This window comes from Lacerta agilis, chromosome 9 (assembly GCF_009819535.1).
Source record: "Lacerta agilis isolate rLacAgi1 chromosome 9, rLacAgi1.pri, whole genome shotgun sequence".
Classification (NCBI taxonomy): domain Eukaryota; kingdom Metazoa; phylum Chordata; class Lepidosauria; order Squamata; family Lacertidae; genus Lacerta; species Lacerta agilis.
Window position 1 is genome coordinate 30,945,916 of NC_046320.1, and position 25,596 is coordinate 30,971,511.

The window sequence follows — 25,596 nt, forward strand, 5'->3', positions numbered from 1 at the left end:
ACAATCGCTGCTCCTTATTGAGCATTCTTTCTGATTTTCTTTGCAGGGACGTCACACAATATCCCATCCATTGTTCATTATCCCACACTTTTCCATACGTTTCCCCATAACTTCCTTAATTGCAGAAAGTCTGTAGTGGATTTGTTGTCCCAGAGCACTTCAATCATTTTTTTTCATATCAATTTAACCCTTCCTACATATACTGATGGCCTGTCCCTTCCATAAAATACTGACAGTTTGGAGGAGACCACTGTCTTTTATCCTGCAGAACCCCACTCTTAGCTCTTCATTATCTGCATTCCTGTGCTGAAGCTTACAAATATGCAAGACAATAGGCAATTGAGAGATGAAGCCAGGCTATCAATTGTAACAGCTGTAACATCATAATAGTAAGATATTTAAAGTACTTAAGAGATTGTTATCAGAGTGTGAAAGTTGCAAAGTTGTTTTTAACCTATGCCTTTTCTAAGCTTATTATTACTTACCGGTATATCTATCTACCTGTGTACTGCCAAGGGCTGCTAAGCAATCCAATTCTATATATAGCATTCTTTGAAAAGGAGATGATGGCATAGCTATATTTAAATGCACAGTAGTTTGAAAATAAAATGCCTGCCCTAAGGAATGTTAGATATTTAGTCCCATTTAACTGTTGAAACATCACTGACTCTGATTAGCTGTCATATGTTCATGTTATAATTATGTTACATATGGTAGCCTGTTAAGAAATGTCAGAGAATTTTTGAATTACTAGATGCTGTGCCACATTTCCTTAAGCTAGCTGTGTGATTCTACAGCTAGAGGGACTATACTGTGCTAATTGCTGCTTTTAGCTGCTAATTGCCAGTGGACAGATGAGTCTTTGAAAGAGAATATTTGATACTAGAGGCACATGCTTTTGTCTAAACCACCTATTACAAAACACTAAGCAACTTCAAGAAACTAGGAAACAAAATTGTTAGGGTTAGGAAAGTTTTGGAATGAGTGGGAGTGCATTTCCCACACAGCTGCATGCCCCCCTGTGCCAGCCAGCCAATAATTTATACTTCTCTGCTGTATTCTAAACTTCTCTTCTTTGCCATCTTTGCCATTTTGTGGGGGGTATGCAAATTCTTTGTGCAGAATGGGCAACTTTTATGGATAGTAGTGATGGGGGGGGGGGAGCTAACAGCCTTAGGTAGACTACTAGTCATCTTTTGCATTGAACTAGCATATGGCTATGGGGGTACCAGGTGCTGTGGCACTCCCTTAACTGTTGGTATCTTGGACAATTTTTGTCTGGCTAACTTTCTTGGCACTAATAGCTACAAATCTCCTTTTCGGTATTGGAAAAAATGCTTTTATTTATGTCCTTTAGGTTTTTACCCTGCCTTTTCTCACAGGCTTGGGAATAAATACATATGCAGAAATAAACTCAATTTTTGCACTAGGATTGCAAATTACCACTGCTGTGTGTGGTAATCTCAAATTTAGACTACTGTAGGGCTTGCCGATCAGAAGGTCGGCAGTTTGAATCCCCATGGCGGGGTGAGGTCCCGTTGCTCGGTCCCAGCTCCTGCCAACCTAGCAGTTCAAAAGCACGTCAAAGTGCAAGTAGATAAATAGGTACCGCTCCGGTGGGAAGGTAAACGGCGTTTCCAAGCGCTGCTCTGGTTCGCCAGAAGCGGCTTAGTCATGCTGGCCACATGATCCGGAAGCTGTACGCCAGCTCCCTCGGCCAATAAAGCGAGGTGAGTGCCGCAACCCCAGAGTCGTCCATGACTGGACCTAAAAGTCAGGGGTCCCTTTACCTTTAAAGCAGTGCTAAGTAGCCAGGTGCATTTTGCAACTGGTGCGGGTCCCATTGTATAAGTTCAAAGCTGCAATCTTGCATGTAAAGGACCTGAACATTAGGTCCAGTCGTGTCCGACTCTGGGGTTGCGGCGCTCATCTCGTGTTACTGGCCGAGGGAGCCGGCGTACAGCTTCCGGGTCATGTGGCCAGCATGACAAAGCCGCTTCTGGTGAACCAGAGCAGCTCACGGAAACGCCATTTACCTTCCCGCTGGAGCGGTACCTATTTATCTACTTGCACTTTGACGTGCTTTCAAACTGCTATGTGGGCAAGAGCTGGGACTGAGCAACGGGAGCTCACCCCATCGCAGGGATTCGAACTGCCGACGTTCTGATCAGCAAACCCTAGGCTCTGTGGTTTAACCCACAGCGCCGCCTGGGTCCCTAATCCTGCATGTCCTGGGACCCAATTGAACACTGCAGAAATATCTGAATAGGTTGTGTAGGATTACACATGTAAATGTCTTAAAGGGTCTTTGAAAAACACACCTGTGTGCATAGCAAATGGGCTAGTAATAAATTTTATGGGTTGACAATTTTTATGGCATTGCAAGGCTGGTATTTATTTATATGACTATGCTTGAAGGTATATCCAGCAGTTTATAAGCAACAACAGCTCTCCCTGTCACCTCTGGAGGTTGCTCAAATTGCCATAATACTTCCTGGCATAGCAGTCTACTTCCATTGCAGCAGAAGAATTCCTATGAATTAGGGAGATTTGTGATGGCTGTTGAAGATGCATAATTGAATTTATGTTAGTGATGGAGGTGAGTCTGCAGATACATGAGACCAAGTCGATGAAACAGAATAGTGGTGTTTCATAGTCTGATCAGACCATAACGCTGATCACTTAGGGGGGAAAATAGTAATGTGCTGATCTATAGTCCTTTCTAAATAAAAATGAACATTGATTTTAAGAAACAACAAGAAAAGAAACAGCTTCCTGGTCATTTAAGGATGGTAGATATTCTGTTCATATTTAGCGAGAGGAGTTAAAGCAAGGATTGGAGAAGAGGTAAAAAATCTAGTTCATGCTGAGTGACATATTCCATTTACAGATCTTAAAAAAGTAGACTTCAAATGTCAAATGGAATAACTCTTTCTTCATCTTCATGTGTATTGTAGATTATATATATATATATAGAGAGAGAGAGAGAGAGAGATTGTGCTTCACAGCAGCAAGGTTTCATATATAAAGGATATGAGTACAGGAGTTGAGTTAATTGTTGTACAAATGTCAGTTTGACCTCTTTCTAAGAGCAACATTCAGAAACTTTTGGTACTATTCTCTGTTTCAGCACGAATGGATGATATAATCCGTTTTCTTGAAAAAGTAACATTGTATAAATTATAGGTTGGATTCTGCGCCAATGCTGGGGTGTGTGTGTGTGTGCATGCACATACAAGCAGTTCTTTAAAAGAAACACGCGAGCTCTGCTAGTTCAGACCAAAGGCCCATCATAGTCCAACACTCACAATGGCTTATCTGTATGCAACAGTGCTCTCCCCACCTGTGATTCCTAGCAACTGTTATTCAGAAGTGTACTGCCTCCAACAGTGGAGGTAGAACATACAGTAGCTGTCATGGCTAGTAGTCATTGATAGCCTTATCCTATATTCATTTGCCAATATGCTTTCTTAAGCTGTTCAAGGTAGTCACCATTATTGAATTTTGTGGGAACAGATTCCATAGTTTAACTTGGAGCTGTGTGGAGTACTTATCTTTTGTCTGTCTTGAATCTTCCAACGTTCAATTTTATCAGACGGTCCCAGGTTCAAGTAAAAGAAATAGAGAGAGAAAATTTCACCCTATATACTTTCCCCACACTATGCATAACTTACATATCTCTTACATCGCCCCTTACTCACGCTTTTTCTTGAGTAGAAGGCCTCAAATGTTGCAGGCTTTCCTTATAGGGAAATTGCTCCAGCCACGGAATCATTTTGATTGTCCTTCTCTTAACCTTTCCAAGCTATCCAATATCTTTTTTGAGGTGACTGATGGAATGGTAAACAATATTCCAAGTTCTGACTCACCATAGATTTTATGACATGGGCAGTTTTACTTTCTGTCCTTTTCCTGGTAATCCCTAACATGGAACTGGCCTTTTCTCACAGCTGCCACACACTGGCTCAACATCCTCATCAAGCTATCCAATACAACCTCAGGATCTCATTCTTGGCCAGTTACCACTAGAGCACATTAGTATACATGTGATTATTAGTTCCTGTCTGGACCTGGTGATTTGCCAGTTTTTAATTCATCAATAAGGTCTAGAACGTAGTCTGTTCTCACAACTCAAGCACAAGGTTCTGCCCTACATCTTCCACTGTGAAGACAGATGCAAAGAATTCATTTAGATTTTCTGCAACCTCGTTCTGCTCCCTCAGCACACCTTTGAGTCCATTAATATCCAAAGGTATCCCCTAGCTCAGGGGTTGGCAAGGTTTACCTCGCCTGGGCCGGTTCAATCCAGCAGAGATCCCTCCATGGGCCGGATCCTGCGTGTGTGGGAGCGTGCATGCCCGCGATTTCCGGTGTCTGCCTCTGCACAGATGCAATTTCCGGCGTCTGCATCTGCGAAGATGCAGATCGGTTCGGGGGCGGCTTGTGGGCCAGTTAAAGGATCCCTGTGGGCCACTTGTGGCCCATGGGCCTTAGGTTGCCGACCCCTGCCTAGCTGCATTTTTTTTTTTAAAAAAAAGTTGCTGGTCTTCCTGTTTTTAGCAATATTCTCCTCAAATGCTTTTTAGCACCCCTTTTAAATTGCTAATCTGAGATTTGTTAAATTTGTTTTTTTTGGAACACTTTATAAAAAATTAATTGGGGGGGAATGTTGGCTTGCATTTCTTTTGCCAAATTTGTGGTCCGCTTTTTTCGCATTTTGACAACACGAACATTTTCTGAAGGAAGCCTTTTCGCCTGCAATAGTTTCCTTGGCTTCTTGTTAATGGTATTGATGCTCTGGTGGCACTTCCTGAGCTGCATTATATATTTTAACTAAGCTTCTATTATTGTGCCCCCCCACCCACAGCATTATTGACAGATTTGATCCTCTTGACCAGGGGTCAGCAGACGTTTTCAGCAGGGTGCCGGTCCACTGTCCCTCAGACCTTGTGGGGGGCCAGACTATATTTTTTGGGGGGGGTGGAGAACGAATTCCTATGCCCCACAAATAACCCAGAGATGCATTTTAAATAAAAGGACACATTCTACTCATGTAAAAACACGCTGATTCCCGGACCATCCACGGGCCGGATTTAGAAGGTGATTGGGCCAGATCCGGCCCCTGGGCCTTAGTTTGCCTACCCATGCTCTTAACTTTCCTTTTCAACTTCCTTTTTTTCCACAATCCCCTCATTTGGGCATATTTTTCTCATTTTGAAGCCAAATTTAAGTGTGTTGGACTTCAGTTGACAATTGTCCATTTGAATTTGAAAGCACCATGGTCACTGTTCCCAATCAGTTCAGCAACATTTACATCTCACAACAGTTCCTGGCCATTAATTCCAGCTTCACAACTCCTCTGGTCAGTTTATCACTAACTATTCTAGGGCAGTCATTTAGGTACAGTATCTAGAAAATTTACCTCTTTGTTGTGACTGGAATATGCATGTATCCAGTCTGCGTGAAGGTAATTTGAATCGTTGATTTTATTAAGCAGTTTCTTCCTGGTTTCAGTATGCCTTTCAAGATTTTTTTTGGTCAGTTTGAAAAGGAGGATGGTAGTATATCTTCAGTACTAAATTACTATTGGGGCCTGGTGTTACCACACACAGTGATTTTGTGGAGGAGTCTGCTCCTTTTCAGATTTCTAGGAGTCAGTATTTTAGCAGCCATATAATAAGAAATCCAATAATTCAATATGATTGTGGAGCTGAATGAAATGACAAAAATCTGAATACTTATTAAAGAATCCATTTTGTAAAGTCAGATTTCATGCTCAGTAATTTTAATGTATCTATAATGCACCCAGTTCTTATCAAAATATTTAGTCTTTTTTCACAGCTGTATTGCAATAATAACTACGGGTCGTATTTTTCTTTATAGGGCCAAGTGTAACACTGTACATTGTTAAATTGTGGCAATCTACATTTCTGAATCAATGCAAACAATTATTTGTTTATTCATTATTATCAAACAAATAGTTTTCCACAATACTTTCAATTAGTCAGCTATAGTCTGCATTGCATCTTTGTTTCAAGAAAGACAAACAAATTGGAAAAGAAGTAAAAATAGAGGAAGAGAAAAAATGATAAAGCTGTTTGTGATAGATTATTTTCCTTCATACTGTTATAATTTCATGTCTGGCTGCATTTGACTGAGATAATGTACTGTATCTGCTTTGTGTAGTCCCTTTAAAAATGTTGCTTAAAATGGACAATAGAGCAAGGCTAAAGTTGGGTTTAAGTTTCACAGAATGAAAAATTGTGAAAGGTTTTGCTACTGTTAATACTTCCCACCCTTAAACAAATGGTATGATAAATTTGTTGTGTGATGAACCACTTAACTGAAACATCCATAGCTGCTTTTGTTAAAGATGAGTGGGTTTTCTAAAGCTCTCTTTGGACGAACTTCGAAATCATATCAGAAAAGCTTGGGTGAGCCAGAGGGCTCAGAAAGTATTTTTTCCAGTGTTCACCCCCAAATCTTGACAGCTAGCCCTTCACCCCATATACTCTCCCCCCTCCCATTTACCTCACAGGTGTCCAGATGTGATGGGACCAGCATGGGGTAGGCATGTGAGGAAAGGAGAGGAGGCTCACTCTTTTTGTTCTACCCTCTCCAGTATTCTAATGTGTTGGGTTGCAGTGGGCTAGGGCACAGAACATTGGGAGAAGTAGTTCTATGCAGTGAGTTAGGGCAACAAAGAGGGTAAGCCTTTGCACCAGGGGTTGTGAACTTGGTCCCTACCACCCACTAGTGTGTGTTTCAGTATTCTAGGTGGGGCGGTAGGGGGCTCTACAGCACAAGCTGAATCCTCCTTCCATCGAGCACTGGTGGGCGGCAAGGAAATTTTACCACCAAGAAAGATGCATTAGTGGGCGGTAGGTATAAAAATGTTGACTACCCCTGCTCTACACATTCCACTCACCACATGCCTACTACAGCTGTTCCCTCCCCTTCACTTACCTAGCTAGAAGGAAAAAAATGTACTAGCTGGGAGAAGTTAGTTTCTGCAAGCGGTGTCAGGAATCTCTTGTTTTTGATTTAAATTATATGGATTTTATTGAAAAATATACTGTAAGTCATTACTGGCTGAAGTGTTCTTTCTAGGGCCTGCTGGTGTGTTCAGTAAAATCACTTGCCACAGTCAGGATGTTTTCTGTGACGTATCTTTTTAAACTGGCAAGAGATAAGCAGCTGTCGCCTGGCTAGCATTTCTTGCGGCATCTCGTTATATTCATGAAGGTAAGTAGCCTCATTAGTTTCTTTTTTCACTTATCACTGATGAGATGACACATGAGTAATTTATTAACTAGAAAGGAAGACACGGGGGGGGGAATTAAATTAGATTCTGTGCTTCAGTACTCATAAAGCAGGGTGTAGGCAAATTCCCTAAACAGGGAGCAATTTTCTCAAGGGATGAATGCAAAACTGCTTAAGGAAATTAAGGTCATGACAGAGTAAGTAATCCAAAAATGTGTAGAGGCTGTTGTACGTCTGAGCAGGTCTGGATTCCCCTTCAATGTACAGTAGTGTTACAGTAATGGAGCATTTCAAAATTATTGGTAGGTGAAGGAAGTAGTTGTGCATTATAGCTAGACAGTTGTATGAACTGTCAGCTGACAGGGTCAAGTAGTGACAACTGCCTGACCCTCCATTTGTTACAGTACCAAGAGGTTTAGGATATTTTGCTAGAGTTATGATGTGTGTCCATTATGAATATGTGTTTACCCTTAACCTTATGCCCAGAAGAAGTTCTTACACAAAAGGAATAAAGAAAGCATGAAATGAAAGTGATGGACTATATAAAAGCTACTTCAGCCAGCAAAATTACAATTTAAGCAGCAGCAAATCCTGCAATACATACACCCCTTGATCTAAAGAGTGAAAGAACCCCAAACTACTCTCCAAAGCTTGCAGAAAGTTAGCATGACAATTCTGCAACAGAACCCACATTAAGAGCAGGGGAAGGGTATATCTGTCCTTATGGCAGAGCATGTGTTTGTTCCTTGAGAGTGTTGACTAAATTTCTTGTTGGACCAAGGAGAGTTGACTAACCATTGGAAATCTAGAGTTTTGGTCTCATTTTAGCCAATTCATTAAAATGAAGAACAGAGCAGGGCTTTGAGATGAGCAATTCCTATAATTCCAATAGTTCTGTAATTCTATTGAATTTATCCCAGTGTTTCATGTCTATTTTCCACTTTGCCCATTTTGCTCCATAAACAGTTGGAAGAACGTGCTAATGAACTGGCTATTCTTGTCTGCCTCCTGTCTCTATCTGAAGAAGTGTGCATGCACACGAAAGCTTACACCCAGAACAAACTTAGTTGGTCTTTAGGGTGCTACTTGACAATTTTTTTATTTGACTGTGTCAGACTGTGTCAGACTGTGGCTACCTACCTAAATCCTGTCTCAAAAGTTATCCCACCCATTATCTCCATGGCATCCATTCAGATGTTAAGTAGATTTTAATGGTAGCTGGATTTACATATGCTGATCTTTATACAAGCAGCAAAGAGCTCAGGATGTCTCCTGAGTGCCTTCCAGTACAGGTTTTGAGACCAGACTGGTACTTGAGTCAAAAAAGTTGGAGTGTCTCATGTCACGTTAATCTGTGCCAACCATGATCTACAGTAATAAATCATAGAACAAGTGCTTGCTGCCCTCTCTACTACTTTCTGGGTCCACCAAATATTCCACTACTTCTTCAACTTTCTATAACACCTTTCCGCCCAGAATTAAATATAACACCCACTACTGTTCATGTCAAATTTCCCAGACCTGCCTGCTTCTTATTCTTTGCTTCTTTTACTCTTAAAATAGTAGACTATTAATTGCACTTACGTAATCTCTCTCCCCGCCCTCCATTCCAATGTGTTGCTATGGTATTTGTTTTCTTTAACAAATGTAATTTGGTGCACTGCTCCTATTGTAGTGATTACAAGATTTACATTTTCAAAACACACAGGGATGTTTTTGTTTCTTGGCATTTGCTGCCTGTGCTGTTGGTGTTCTTACTATCAATCACATATGAATGACACTCTGCTCTTAATGCAATGCAAAGGAGAAAAAAAACGAAATCTATCAAGAAAGGATTTTTTTTTGGCTTTCTAATAATTAGGACCGATTGTTCCTCACTTAATGCATTATAATGAATTTGAGGCTGCTCAAATGATTGCTGTGGAATTACAGAGATGAATGTAATAGTTTCCATTTTTTCATGAGGAGTGGGAGTTTCTAATTAGGCCTGGTTTTAAAATGCATGTGCGTGCACACACACTCGAAGTTTAAAGTTGGTGCAACTGGAAGGCAAGAAGCTGAATACTTCCCTCTTATAGGCCTGTTTAAGACATGCCTGACAGGGTGCAAACCTGTTCTTGTGGGTCTCCCTCTCTGCTAGATACAGTGGTACCTCAGGTTGCCTCCGCTTCAGGTTACATACTCTGCTAACCCAGAAATAATACTTCAGGTTAAGAACTTTGCTTCAGATAAGAACAGAAATTGGGCGGCAGTGGCGCAGCGGCAGTGGGAGGTCCCATTAGCTAAAGTGGTGCTTCAGGTTGAGAACAGTTTCAGGTTAAGAACGGACCTCCAGAACGAATTAAGTAGTTAACCCAAGGTACCACTGTACTCTCTGATCATTCACAAAGGCAATTAAAACTATACTAGAAACCCAATGGGATGGTGAAAGAGGTTTCCTCTGCCAGCCCGCCATGTTGCTGGCATGCAACATGTCTTACAAGACTGCATTTTATTTTGTATGTTCCCAACCAGCCCCTCTGATGAGTAAAAAGCAGGCGACAGAACCGTGGCCTAGTAACTTTTGTGGGCTGAATCGTAAGGCTGATTTAACTGAGCAAACGTGTTTCAGGTGGGCCCAGGGAAACTGAAGCATTCCCTGGGGGAATGTAGTAAAATATTGTTACGAGTATGCCAGTAAAGGAAACAAGATACTTATTGATATTTATCAAATGACATCGGAGAAATGAAATTCTCAACTGTTTGCTTCCATGTAATTTTATTCCTACCCAAAATTTACCAGACTTCATATCCCACTCAGGATATTCCTTATTTCTCTCTCTCTCTCCCCCCTCCCCCCTCTCTTTGTATGTGTGTGTCCTTATTGATGGTTGCTTAGTGTTCCTAGGGGATGGATACTATCAACAAATTCTGATGATGAGTTTATTGTAGCTGCCAGGCAAAAAGTAGAATGACACAGTGTAGTTGTGTCTTACATAGTTTATTATCTAGGTGATTACTCATCCCCTAGTGACCTGCTCCCTGAAACAACATTCTTTACTAATGGGCTGACCTTGGAGCAGTGGATATGAAATATTTATTTTCTCAGAAATGGAGCATATGCATTTTTAAAAGCAGTCTGAAAATGTAACTCAAGTGTTTGTTCTACGGTTGCAGCTTAACAAGTCCTCTTTTGGAAGGGAATATGGGTCAAAATTATGACAGTTTTATATTTAAACTATTTTAATTGTCTATTAATCATTGATGGGATGCTTGTCTGGATGCAGTGTGCTCTTTATATATGAACGCATTGTTAAAAAGATTCCAAGTGCTCAGTTTCCTGTGTGTTGTGTTGGCAATAGATTTCAAACGCTCCTGGTGGCAAATCAAAAGGCTAGCAAACTAGGGCATCAAGTCCCTAATAGCGGGTCATATGGAATTTGTAGATATGCTGCTAGGCTTTCAGTACAGAATGCCAGATGGGCCATAGGAAGACGTTTTACAACATGCCACACAATATCTGCCCTCCCTTCCACAGGTGGGTGGGGTTTGCAGCACTGACCGGGGGGGGGGGTTACCTGGACGGGTGCTACCCACCTGCTTAGGTTGGCCTTTGACCCACCCCCTGCCAGGTAGGGCAATGGACAGTCAGCCAGGGGCGAGGGCAATGGCCAAATAAAAGAGGCTGAGCCCTTCAGCCAGGCCTCTTGGGTCTTTTTCCTTCCAGGTTCAAATATATTCTTTCATTTTAGTTCTCCTAAGCTCTGCTTTCAATTGTGTCTTATCTTTTTTCCCATTGAGACTCTAGAGATGTTATTTCCGATCAATTATGGTTAAATTTCAACTGAACTAATACAGCATTCTCTCATTTTTTTGTTAATCCAATGTGCAAATTGTTGTGGTTATCCCCACACTTTTTATAGTGCGTACTTACTTTAAAATCATTTAGAAAAAAACCATTATGGAAATAAGATTGTGTATGATTGCTGTTTTTATATATCATGTTGGAAACCATCCTGTGATCACTATAATGAAGAGTGACCTAAAGGTTTTGTAAACAAATAAATATACTCTTAAAAAGCAATAAAATGATAAATAAAAAATAAAATAAAAAAGATTCCCACATAGTGGAATGTTTTGAAATCACTGGTAATTTCCCAATTTTTTTCAGGGGAGACCACCTTCCCCCTACCACATAATTTACTGTTCTGAACTTTGAAGCACTCATACTGCTTAGTGACCTTTAGCACCAGTAATTCAACTTTTTGGGAAGTGAAATGGAATTTAATGGTTTTGGCATGTGCCAAGTAAGAATGTGACCTTTGCCCAGTCAACTTAAGTAAGTGCTGTTGGTGTGCAGTGGAAGCATATGGCATTTTACATTTCATAACAGCAGAGTTAATCCCCGTGAAACATGTTGCGATGCATTAATATTTGCAACAATGCATAAGAAATAATGTGAAGCGTGTTAAGATGATTTTTCTTGTGATCATTCCTCCTGTAAAGATGCAGAACCACTGAGGCAGCTCTGTCCAATTTGCTATTGCACTTTAGCAAGTCAGATGTATGGTGGTGGAAAGAAAGAGCAAAGCCAGGGTTTGGGAGGGGGAGTAATGCTGAGATTGGAGTGGGGGGTCCATGGGAGAGAGCAAGGCTAGGGGCAAAAATCGAGAGAACAAAGGTGAAGTCAAAAAAAGCCGAAAGAGTACGAAAGAGTTGTTCTGTGTTGCAACAAATGAAATCCCACCTACATACTGCCCTGGTATAGCACTAAACCAAAGCAAACTTGTCATGGTCACCTGTTTTAAACTAATGGATCACAATCCAGTTGGTTCTTCAGCTAGACCAGTGATGGCCAAACTCAGCCCGCCAGCTGTTTTGGGACTACAATTCCCATCACCCCTGACCACTGGTCCTGTTAGCTAGGGATGATGGGAGTTGTAGTCCCAAAACAGCTGGTGGGGCAAGTTTGGCCATCACTGAGTTCAAATGTGTGTTGGCTAAAATCCTCTGATTCAGAACAAAACTGCACCCGCAATCAAATTGATTGATTGCAAGCATCAAAATTATATTGGGGAAATATTTTGGAATTGGAAGTGTTTGCAATGGATTTGTGAGCTTCAGTCTGGAATGAACCACTTTATGTTTCCCTGTAAGATCGATCTTCCATAATCTATCTCGTCATGCCTTTAGAGTTAAAGTTTTTGGCTGTTTTCCAATATTGTGTTAATAAATTTCTAGTTGCAGACTTGGAAAAGATTAGTAGCTGCTTAAACAGTAAATTCTTACTGTTTACCTAAAAACAGATTTAATAAAGCTAGTCTTGGATCAGGTTGTATCACCTGCCCCATAATAGAAAAAATTTCTTCAAAGACTATTTTCCAAAATAATTGTGCAGGTTTGCATTCTCACCATATATGGAAATATGAACTGACACCTACTACATAAAGGACTTGAATGAGAGCTTCATCTGTGGCATCTGTGAATTGTATTAAAACTATTTTTGCCTCATTTTAGTCAATAATGACTTTAAAAGCCTCTGCCCCCAAGTTCTTGACAGTCTGTGAGTAGTTTCTTGATGGAACACAATATACTGCATATTTCTCATTCAAAGGGAAGCATGTATTTGAGCATATAGGAAATAAGCAGATCAGGCCAATATTGACATTTTCTTTGATAAAAATTTTTTTTTGGGGGGCACACACTACTGCAAACCTTTCTTCATATCTTTACATTTCTTTATTTTATTAATAGCCTTTTAGAATAAATCATTGAAAACAGGAAGAAAAATGTGAGCACCACTTCCATCTATTTCATATTCTATGTTATCAACTGTCACTTCACACAAATTATAGCTGTTAATTCTAAACAGTCAGCACACATGCTTATAAAAATTAAAGTTGGCACAACTTAGCTTTGGCTTCAGACATGTTTTGTCGCAACAAGAAAAGTGTAAATCCATAATCACTGCTAAAATAACTCAAAATATCAAACATCTGTGGGCATATTTTTCAGTGGTGCTTATAAGCAAGGTACGAAGCACTCATCTCTAAACTGGTAGCCTTCCTTGTGTGTATCATGAGGCACTTTGGCACTTCTTGCAAGTATAAAAATATTGAGACATTTCCTTTTTAGTAAAACAATGTAGTTGAATCAGGGTTGATAAAATACAAAAGGTATGTATGCTGTAACTGACCGTATCATTTTTAAATGTTAAAAAAAGTCATGGTTCACTGCTCTATCTTTTTTGTAATTACATTGATTGCAGAGATGACACCTTTGCCTTCCCTTGGTCTCTGCAATGACAATTCTGGGAGTGCCTGTTGATGTCCGAAACAAGTTGCTTTGTTTCTAGATTGAACCAGGGTTTGATCAACTCTTGACTTAGGTCAGCTAAATAGAGTGGTGTTTTAGGCTGATCATATAAGACAGGGTCAGCAAACTTTTTCAGGAGAGGGCTGGTCCACTGTCCTTCAGACAGACAGATGGTCCCTTGTGGGGGGCCGGACCAACCCTCTCCCGAAAGCACCCCCTCCCTCCTGAAAGGACCCCCCCATTCACACCACCTCTTCTTCGGCAGCGTCTGCGTTGTCCTCTGTCTTGGGGTGCAGAGCCCATGCCGCTGGCTTGGGTGGTGGAGGCTGCCTCCGCGCCGCTTTCGCTTCCACTTCCTCCCGCTCGGCTGCCTCTGGGCGCTGCCCCTTCCTTCCTGCTGAGGCAGACGAGTCGCAGGAAGCAACTGAGCAGGAAGAGCCGAGCGGGAGGAAGCAGTGATGCCGCAGAGGCCGCACCAGCGTTGGCGCCTGCCCAGAGGTCTTGCAGCCAATCAGAAGCTGCGTCACATCGTGGAAATCAGTCCCCGCACGGTGAGGCCACCACACCGCATCGGTTTAGTGTGGGGGCTGACTGAGCAGGCGGCAGGGTCTGCAAGGTTCACAGGCTGGATTACGACACCCAGCCCATGGACCTTAGTTTGCCAACCCCTGATCTAAGGTCTGTTATAGATGTTACACTCACCTGGAGAATGCTACTAAAAATAACTTTCCTGTGTAGAGATTCCACCCCCCCCCAACCAGCCATAACATTTATAACTATACAGCACATGCATTGTTAGGCATTTCTCTCTCCCCCCCTCCCAGTTTTTCCGCATTTTGTTACAGCAGATTACAAAACCAAGAAAAGAGTATTACTTCTACAAAAGAAATACAGTGAAAAGAAAGATATAATATAATATAATATAATATAATATAATATAATATAATATAATATATACAAACAATATATTAGGCAATTTATGGGGCCAATAATCCATCAGCTGCTGAAAATGCCAGTAGAGAGATAGAGGAAGCATGATGACCACATGTGTGCTTTAAGCATTATGGCTGAATGGAGGTCTGTCAAGCCAAGCAGTTTTTCATCAGATTTGTGGATTGGCTGTTAGTTACTTTTAGTTCTTCATTAGCAAAGTTCTTTCTATTCCCTGCAATTGGTATGCCAGTATGATAATTATATCTTTTTCTTGTTTGTGTTCCTTTTTGCTGCGTGCCCTTTGCAGGAAGTCGAGGTTTGTATATTCCTTCTGTATTTCTGTTCTTTTTCTTTCTGCATGTATTTATACTTCTTTCTGCATAATAAACATACACTTTCTTTTTTTCTGCTGCAGGATGATTATTTTCGCACATGGAGTCCAGCCAGACCTTTTGATCAAGGTAAGAAATAATCTTTATATCAATAAAAGGGGTTGTTATTATGTAAAGCCTGTGTGTGTGTGTGTGTGTAAAAATAATGAATGATTTTTTTTTATTTTATCTTTGGGATATGTGCAAATTATTCCCTCTCCCTTTTGAAAAGTGAATTAAATATAACTGCCAGGTGACATCACAGGGTTACTGTAAAAACTAGCATGAGCTAATAACTTCATTTCTTTAGATACTTAGTATATCAAAGGAATAGTCACTGAAGTCTGCTTCATACACAGTATTTTTCCAGTTACAGGTAGGTAGCCGTGTTGGTCTGCCATAGTCAAAACAAAATAAAAAATAAAATAAATCCTTCCAGTAGCACCTTAGAGACCAACTAAGTTTGTTCTTGCTATGAGCCTTCATGTGTATGTGCATGCACACAAAAGCTTATACCAAGAACAAACTTAGTTGGTCTCTAAGGTGCTACTGGAAGGATTTATTATTATTATTATTATTATTATTATTATTATTATTATTATTATTATTATTATAGTATTTTTCCAGCCCGTGTGTTGTAGTAAAGCTCAAGGTACATGGTTACATATGAATCTGTTTTACCACATAAATGCAAACTGAGACTTTCTGCCAACTTCATTTTATGATCTACCAACAATTTTTACTTCATCCCTTATAAGGAAAGCATGGGTGAAAATGGACAGGGTAAGCGTACTAAATTGGAATTATTTAATACAGGTCAAAGGATTTGCAGCATTTAAGGCATGGGAAAAGAATGAAGGGACGTTAAGTAGGTGAAAAAAGATTTTGTCCTAGGGCTGTGCCACCTGCTCCAAGTCCCAATCATTTTCATGTTTAGTTGAGGCTTTATCAGAGCCCCTTCCTAGCAGCTCCTCTTGGGGTTACTTCCAAGCCTTTGGCTGCAGGAGGCCACAGAGTACAGACCTTAGTCTATACCAACTCTTACCTGCCTGGTGTCCTTTGTATGTTTTGGATTATAACTTTCAACAGTAACAGTTGTTGTTGTTGTTCAGTCGTTCAGTCGTGTCCGACTCTTCGTGACCCCATGGACCAGAGCACGCCAGGCACGCCTATCCTTCACTGCCTCCCGCAGTTTGGCCAAACTCATGTTAGTAGCTTCGAGAATACTGTCCAACCATCTCATCCTCTGTCGTCCCCTTCTCCTTGTGCCCTCAATCTTTCCCAACATCAGGGTCTTTTCTAAGGAGTCTTCTCTTCTCATGAGGTGGCCAAAGTACTGGAGCCTCAACTTCAGGATCTGTCCTTCTAGTGAGCACTCAGGGCCGATTTCCTTGAGAATGGATAGGTTTGATCTTCTTGCAGTCCATGGGACTCTCAAGAGTCTCCTCCAGCACCATAATTCAAAAGCATCAATTCTTCGGCGATCAGCCTTCTTGATGGTCCAGCTCTCACTTCCGTACATTACTACTGGAACAGTTGGGTATGGCCAATTAGCAGGGGTTACCACGTCGAGGGGACGCGGGTAGCACTGTGGTCTAAACCACAGAGCCTAGGACTTGGTGAACAGAAGGTCGGCGGTTCGAATCCCCGCAATGGGGTGAGCTCCCGTTGTCCGGTCCCAGCTCCTGCCAACCTAGCAGTTCGAAAGCACATCAAAGTGCAAGTAGCTAAATAGGCGGGAAGGTAAACGCTGCTCTGGTTCACCAGAAGTGGCTTAGTCATGCTGGCCACATGACCCGGAAGCTGGATGCCGGCTCCCTTGGCCAGTAAAGCGAGATGAGCGCTGCAACCCCAGAGTCATCCGCGACTGGACTTAACGGTCAGGGGTCCCTTTACCTTTACCAGTTTCAATAAAACAATATATTTGCACATAATCTGCTGTATTCTGGATGATACGAATGACCACTCACACCATCCCTGTCTACTGAATACACTGTCTGGAGAATTGTAGTTCAAAAATCTAGAGGGCACTACATTGGGGAAGGCTGGTCCATACGATGATGGCCATCCCCACAATTGGCAGATTTCAGATGCATGGGAAATGTGCATGGGAGGGCTCATAGCATTATGTGACCAGTTGTATGTTGTTGTTGTTGTTGCTGCTGTAATAAAGCTCTTCTCATATTTTCTTAAACTTTCTTCCAACATAATGGTGCGGGATGATATAAAAGAGAAGTTAAGTTGGTTAAAGTTTCTTTATAAAGCCCTTAAACGGCTTTGTAACTTCCCTTTGTGGTTTAATAATCCCATTATGTTATTCCCCAAATTTATTAAGATTAGCAATTTTCTTATTTTCATAAATGATGGCAGTCATAGAAAAGTTCTGTAAAGAAACTTCATGTGTATGGACTCCACTCCATTTTTTCTAAATAAGATTGGGTTTTTGTGGATTCCAGGTGCTAAAAATGCATGACTTTAAACATCTATGATCTTGGTGATGAGGGACAAAATATGATTGGTATAGTCAAGCTTGGATGGGAGACTATATATTTGAATCTTGAATAACTGCTGAGGGATTTTGGTTTGGATAATTGTTCAAGTTTGTATGTGCTGGAGGAATATATTATGGTCTGAAGGGTGGCTTTGTTTGCTTGCTAACATGCTTGGAGCAAGTAATACTGTATATATATATATATTTCAAAATTTGCTTTCGATTGAATGCATTTATTTCTCAGCTGCAGTGTCAGACTGAGTTTCCATTTTTAACACCACATAGTGTTCATCTGTACTGCCATAAGATTGTTTAGGGTGAGATGAAGCTGGAATTCTGTTTCTTGAGCTAGTAGTTTCTTGGCAGATCATTTGGGAGATTCTATAGATGTACAGAAGATGATAAATATTTTAAATACCATATTTGCACTTTTTTTTTGCTTGCTGCTGCCAAATGCCAGTCAACTGACAATTTAAGGGAGACAGATCCTCCCCTAATAATCATACAACAAATCTCTCATTTTTCCAACTCTCCCAACCACTGTGTTTTCTCTTTAGTTAATAACAATAACAATCTAACAAAATAAACCATTTCATGTTGTCCTATTTAACATAATAATGAAAAAAAGTCAAAGTGATTGTATGGAGATATTCTCCCCACCAACACTGCAGGTGAACTTTGTATTGCTATGATGATTCTCTCAGAACTCTTTAGATGGCCACTTATATTTATTTTTTTACTAAAAATGTGTTGGTCCCTTCCAACCCTCACCCTGCCTTTGCAAGGCGCTGGGTAAGCTAGGAAGGTGCAGGGCTTTGGGAAGGAAGTGCAAGGGCTCTAGCAGGGTCCTAGGGCCCATCTTATCTCCTTTCCAAAGCCAGGCAAGTACTTATTAGGCTTTGGGAAGGAGGCAGGCAGACATGTTTCTCAGCTCAGCACCCTGTGCAGGGGAACAAGTCACGCTGCCCTAAACCCACCTCTGATTGTAGCAGTCTCACAGTGCAGGAAACACTGTTTGAGAGTGTTGGCATACTCATTGCATAGGCTGTGCACACAGGGAAGCTTGTCTCTTGCACTGCTGTACTGTGTCGAAGCTGATAATCAACTCTGAAGCCAAAAGTATATTGTGTCTATCATGAAAATTGGCATGTCTTTTTTGTCATATAAGCCCTGTCCACATGAAATTGGGCAGAATAAGTTCTGGGCTAAGCATCTACAGACATTAGTAACTAACTAACAATGTAAACTTTTTCTGGATGGGGGAAGCAATTTAACCCTAGCCACTCTGTTTTCAGTTTTCTCAGTCTTTCCAATGGGCTAGAACTGATTGGAAAAGCTGTATAAGTAGAAGACATTCAGTGGAAATTAAAGACATTATGCCGATGGCTGAGGACAATCGTTTGAACCCTTCCGATGGATATGGGTGGGGGAGGGGGGGTGAAGGAAAAGGAAAAAATGGTATGGGAAATTTAAAAACTGCAAGGAGAGAATATAATGTATGTAAAAATTCTTGTACTTTAATAAAAATCTTTATAAAAAAAGCTGTATAAGTAAACACACCACTAATTTACGAGGCACCCACCAAACCATTTGACAATTCACAACACATGTTTGAGGACTACCTGGAATGTGGAGTTGTGGAAGACTGACAAAAAAGGGATAGATACATAGATAAATACTTCAGTGCTTGACCCCACATGCCATGAAAAAGTTAGAGGAGCTAAGTTAGTAACATATATTTATTGAATTTAGACAGTGGGGAAACTAAAAATAATAGTAATTCCTTGAAGACTGAATATGAAAATAATTGAATTCAGGAGCTATTCACAAGACCGTTTTGTATCTTCTTGCTCCATTTTTCTATGTGGTGTTAACACATTCCATTTTAATGCCTTGGTTGGCCGGGAGAGCCATAGGGTTTCAATAAAAAGAACCATGTGCAGCCTGAAGGAATCTTCATCAAACTAATTAGATCACCATTCATTTGAACTCTTTAAATCACATGTCCAAGATGTAATTTGCTCTTGTAGCAGAGGGAGACGGCAATGGTTTTGTTGCTAACCCAATTAGCCTTGACAAAAACTGCAAATATATCAAGATCATGCATGCTTATCATGGGGATTTTTTCAAATCAACCTCACGTGTATCAAGGAAGGGCAGGTGAAGTGGCCAATTGCTTGTTCTTACTGCCCTTATCAAGGTTCAGTGCCATTTGTATATACAGCAGTATCATCTTGCCACTGAGAAAAGTTTCAAAAACTTTTATCAGAAGTCAGTGATTTTCTGGCATACATCACCTAACTCCAAAAATTTGCTCATCAGCTATCTTCATTATCTTTTTCAGTGATTTCAACTTGTAGGCATTCAACAACAGCCCCTTGGATGCAATCCTTCACATTCAGCTTAATGACAGCAAATGCATGCATGCATACTCAGTATGAACAGATATTGGATAATCTTTAAATAAGTCAGTTTATTTTCTGCAATAAAGGCATAACTTCCAATCCATGCAATACCAATTCTACTATTTTCAGTGGAAATAACAATGTTCCTGAACACTGCCATTGTTATATGTAGTTTATCTGGTTGAAGAACAAGATGGCTCAGGTCATGTGTGCTTTCCTACGAGGTACAGATAATTTTTAAACACACACACACACACCTATATCTATATCTCAGCCCCCCCCCACTATACCAAACAGCTATCACCAACATGTGCATTAGTTTGTTGCATAAAGCAACACATCACAAAAATTGTAATTATTCAAACATGCATTGGTGACTGACCGAATAAATAAAGTAAATAAAATTACATAATTCTTATTAGGCTTCACTAGTTCTGCAATATTGCTTTCTAGCCTAGTTTTGACTGCAGCTAGGGTGGCACTGTGGTCTAAACCACAGAGCCTAGGGCTTGCTGATCAGAAGGTTGGCGGTTCGAATCCCCGCCACAGGGTGAGCTCCCGTTGCTCGGTCCCAGCTCCTGCCCACCTAGCAGTTCGAAAGCATGTCAAAAGTGCAAGTAGATAAATAGGTACTGCTCTGGCGGGAAGGTAAATGGCGTTTCCGTGCGCTGCTCTGGTTCACCAGAAGCGGCTTTGTCATGCTGCCCACATGACCCGGAAGCTGCACGCCGGCTCCCTCAGCCAGTAACGCGAGATGAGCGCCGCAACCCCAGAGTCGGACACGACTGGACCTAATGGTCATGGGTCCATTTACCTTTACCTTAAGGTGCTTCTTATAAAGAAGCACAGCAAAAACATGGATTCTCCTCTTTTTGCATTTACCATCTTAACTGTTCTTATTAATTCCAGCCTAGACCATCGTTAAATACTATAAAATAACTGTAAACTTGAGTCATGAATAGTTGCTATACAATCATCAATGAAGTGGTTGTATCCAGTTTTCTGGGCAAGGTTGTCCTTTATTGGAATTAGATCCAATAGTACTACTTCTGTTGGGTTAAAAATGTACTTTTATGCATCTCTTTTTAATATTAATATTTCTATGCTTGTAGCATATGTCTGTGCTAAATACATGCATATTTCTCATGAAATTAACTTGAAGAAGCCATTCATAAATTAACCTGGAATATTCTGGGCATCTTTCCACCCCCATACATTTAGATTTTTTTTATTACTGCCTATATAAAGCTAATGCAATAAGTGGTAAATTCAGACTGTTACATGGATAAAAAAAGGAAAAGTCAATGAATGGTGTGAATTCTTCGTCTTTATGTAAAGATTTATATTAATATTTAACCACCTGTGCATTAGAATAAAAGTTATTTCACATTCTGTATGGCTACCATTTTCCTAATTCTGCACCATAACAAAAAAGTATAGCATTCATTTAGGCAGTGGGGTTTGTTCGTTAACCATTTTTATATGAGTGATGTTTGTGGGCTGGAAGGCATTGTTAGTTATGCACTATTTTTCAATATATAGTCATAGAAGATGAGTGAAACTTATTTAGATCAATTTTTCTTGTTCATGTGACCATATGCGCAAAATATATTACCCCAGTTTACTCTTAGAAGGTAGATGCTTTCAAAGCTTAGCGGGAGTGCTATAGTGAATAAAATTACAATACAAAGTCACTGAAGTAATTTATGAGGTATGGACTCTGCTTTCCTTTGCTCAATAGAAATACCCCAGAGGATCAGTGAACTATTTTCATGTAACAGATAAGATATGAAATGACATTTCCACAGAGGATGGGTACCCTGCAGGTATTGTTGTGTTAGTAGATACCATTTATAATGCTTTTCATCGGCCACTCTAATCCATAGCACTTGGCTTTTACAGTATATATACTGTTATCTAGGCATTCAACCAAAAATAGGAATGAAGCAATTTCAGTCTCTTGTATGTTATGCTTTCGTGAGTTATTCTTGCTTTTATCAGTTCACTTATGATTTAATTCCAGTGCCTACAGGTTTGCATTAAAGGTTACATACACTTTAAGTTCAGTATACTGTTTGTACCTATTTAATTTTGTGTTCTTATTTTATATAATAAAATTAACATACGCTGTGCTAAAAGTACACTTGTGTCTGATGATGAAGATGTACGTTTCTAGAGTGAAATGAGCATCACTCAGCGGTAGAGCTCATGTTTTGCATGCAAAAATTTCCAGATTCATTCCCCACTATGCCTAGGTAGGATGGGGAAAGTTGAGTGAAACTCTGGAAAGCTGCTGCTACTCAGTGTATATAATATTGAATTAGATGGATCAGAGGTCTGAATCAGTATAAGGCAGTTTCCTATGTTTCCCAAGGAAGAGGCATGCTTTATGATCTGATATGGATATCTCATAGATCTCATAGTATCATAGTTGGAAGGGTCCCTGGGGATTATCTAGTGCAACCCCTGCAATGCAGGAATATGCAGCTGTCCCTTATGGGGATCGGACCTGCAACCAGGGCATTGTCAGCACCACACTTTAACCAACTGAGCTATCTCTAAAATGAAGAATTTCTAAAGATACAGTTCATTTTAGTGGTGCTGATGGTAGATCAAAATATTTCTGTGTAATTGTTAAAAGTGCTGATGCTTTCTTCAGCATATTCTTGTGTAGCACACCCAGCCTCTGCAAGTGTGGTTGTTTAAAATTAATTTATATGCTTAGGACTTCCAATAATTTGATGTGTCTTTACCTTATCAAGTCAACTTTGTTATCTTTCTAAGCTTACCTATTTAGTTGTTTTTGCTAGAAGCTCTGTGAACTTCTTGTGAACTACTTGTATGTGAGTTAAGCTGTGTTTGGGAAGCTGTAGCTTGTTTCAGTAAAGCTGTAGCAGAGTTAATATAGGACACAGATCTCCCCCCCCCCCGGCCACATTTTCAAGTTCTGGTGACTTATTATTATTACTCAAGCAATTAAGTGATTGGCAAGATAAAGATATATTATTATTTATTGGAAAATCAGAGAAATTATTTCCAGTTGTCCCTATTCCATATACTAGGTTGCATAATAATAATAATAATAATAATAATAATATAGATAAATAGCATAGTCTTAATGTGGAACTGAATTAATCTCTGTACAACTAGGAAAGTTACAAGTCATGGACTGGTTTGACTTACCGACTCAGCTATTGCTTGATTGATTTCCATTTCTAATATATAACAAATCTTAATAACATGTGTTGTGCTATGGTTTAAGCTTCCTCTTTCTGGTTGTTCTAGAAGACAAACCAGTTGTTTGGAAAGTGCACTTACTAGCTAGCAGGTAGACCATTTCTTATTATTACAACCTTAAAATTAGGTTATTCTGCAATGTATCCTGCACCACAAGAACCATATTATCTTCACCCTTCTATGTTATAAAATATAGCCTTTACATGTTTGAATGATTTTGATAATCAGCACTCAACTCTGCTGCATTGACTAGGTTCATTTCATTAAGTGCTGCTGGACACTCTCAAAGATTCCTACTAAAGTTTCTCATAGTGAATTATGATCAGTGTCTAAAGCACCATCAAATCATAACATGCAGAGTTTCAGAAGCTGCACCATAATTAAAATTCTTCTACAGCTGCTTCACACTACTAAGGATTCAGCTAGATTGGTAAAGAAAAAGTGTTTTATATGCATTGTATATGCATTGTAACACCAGATGGTGCTGTGGAGTTCCGTTTTTGCGAACGTGATTTATCATACAATACAAAGTTTAAAAACTCTTTTTTCCTGAAACATTTCTTTGATGTGTCTAGATCCAGCCTAAAGTTATCTGCATAAATATGTAAATACTTGGAAGAAGCTTATTGAAAGATCTATTCAGAAAAATATTAAGCTGCTACAGATCTGTAGATACTGGCATGTCTCCAGAGACCAGTTGGGTCTTCCTAGAGTATGCTGAGAGAGAGAGAGAGAGAGAGAGAGAGAGAGAGAGAGAGCGCATGGAAGCTGTAGTTGCTGCACAATTTCCTGGAAGAAAAAACATCAAAACAGATTCATTTGTTTGCAAAGATGCTTGTTAAAGAATAGAATATGAGTCAAGCAGCAAAGTATTCCTAAACTCTTTGGGAAAGTTTCTCACTTCTAGTTAAAATTAAATATAGGGGAATGCATGTACAAATACAAACACACCATCTATACTTTGAACAAATGAAATGCTTATGGAAATAAGATTTCTAGTGGAACAAGCAATAGACTGGTTCAGATTATGCTGTAACCCATGTGTAGAAGCTAAACATCATAAGTAGGTGGGGTTGTGTCCTGTTCAACAAGCAGGATTTCATTTCCACTGGCCCTGTGGACATTAACTAGTTTGCAAAGTTTGCATACAAAGTGCAACACCGCTAGATCTGAAGCACACAGTAGTACCACAAACCTTATGCATTAATGACTAGTACATACACAAGGCCAAATGTGAAAATCTGGTGATCCCAAATCCTTTCCTCAAGTTGTGCTCCTTCTGGGGTAGTTTGTCCACTGTTGGTCCCCACCCTGCTCTCAGCTCTCACCCGTGGCTCCTAGAAGCTGTCAGCATGTGACAGCCAGCAGCCATACCCCAGGAAATAGCTTCAACTGACTGGCTAAACCAGCTAAGGGTAGCTGATGGGTCCCAAACCTTCAGTAAGTTAGGGGCTTCCTTTGCATGCAAAGACAGGCTCCTGTACATTGAGTGGATGAGACCAATGGTGGGTCCAGTGGTCAAGAAGGTGGTTTCTGCATGTGCTGTAGACAGAGAGAGATGAGAGGCAGATGGGCTCATTAACCTGGGAGGGTAGCTCATCTAGGAGAAGGTCCTCAGACCCTGGTGGCTTGCAGCTATACACATTTGTGAGAGAGAATCCATACCCTCGACATAATCCATTTCAAAATCATGGCACAGTAGAACTTTCTTGCTCATAATCGCCATCAGCTGGTACCCCTCTGATAACATTGATAGCCTGATCTTTCATTAATTTCTCCAGTCCCCATTTCAAAGATGGCCATGTTGATGGTCACACAGTCTGATCAAAATTCTGTAGTTTAACTGTGTGAAAAACTAGTTCCTTTTATCTGTCTTAAATCTATGAAAGCTGACCCCAGTATTATAAAAGATGGAGATGAACTACTGTCTATCCACATTCATCACACAATGCATGCTTTTATATGCGTCTCCCATATTCCCTCCCTTACTTTGTTTTTTGGTTAAAAACAATGGTTCCTCTCTATTAAGCCTTAACTCCAGATCTTTTATGAACAAGTTTAAAAAGTACTGGTTTCAGTACAGATCCTTGGGGGACACCACTTCTTACATTGGAAGAACTGATCATTTATTCCCTTTCTTGGCTCCCTGTTCCTTAACCAGTTACTCATATATAAGAAATGTCCCCTTTCCCCACAAGTGCTAAGATTCCTCTGGAGTCTTTGGTGAGGAACTTTCACTAAAAGCTTTTTCAAAGTCACTCCCCATTCTTATTGAGCCTTAGCGATTCACAAAGGTGCCTTAATTCCTGACATAATTCTATATGTTGTATGTAGGATGTCTTGCCATTCTCTTTGCTTTGCTAAACTCTGGGATATAATAAATGCATATATGTGAACTAAAATGTAAATGCATTTGGGAAACCTTTGCTAACTATTAAGTCTAGATTTCATTATGACATAAATTTGACATTTCAGTAATGAACAATAAAAATAATACAGGATATATTAGTAGAATTCCTACTGGAAGTGATATCAAAATATGGTTTTGCTAAGCAACCCCCACCAATAGCTTAAAGCAAATAACTACAGAAGAACCTAAAGC

General features: G+C 40.1%; 1 protein-coding gene across 2 annotated transcripts in view; it reads left to right on the forward strand.

Annotated features, from left to right (window-relative positions):
* Nucleotides 1-25,596, forward strand: part of SPOCK3 (SPARC (osteonectin), cwcv and kazal like domains proteoglycan 3) — a 109,920-nt gene that overhangs the window by 26,858 nt on the left and 57,466 nt on the right. The window contains exons 3-4 of one of the 2 annotated variants that reach the window (XM_033159709.1): nt 14,798-14,806; nt 14,906-14,951. In XM_033159709.1, the coding sequence (XP_033015600.1) occupies nt 14,798-14,806; nt 14,906-14,951 (55 nt within the window). The remainder of the gene's footprint in view (nt 1-14,797; nt 14,807-14,905; nt 14,952-25,596) is intronic. The other variant, XM_033159710.1, reaches the window with a different exon arrangement.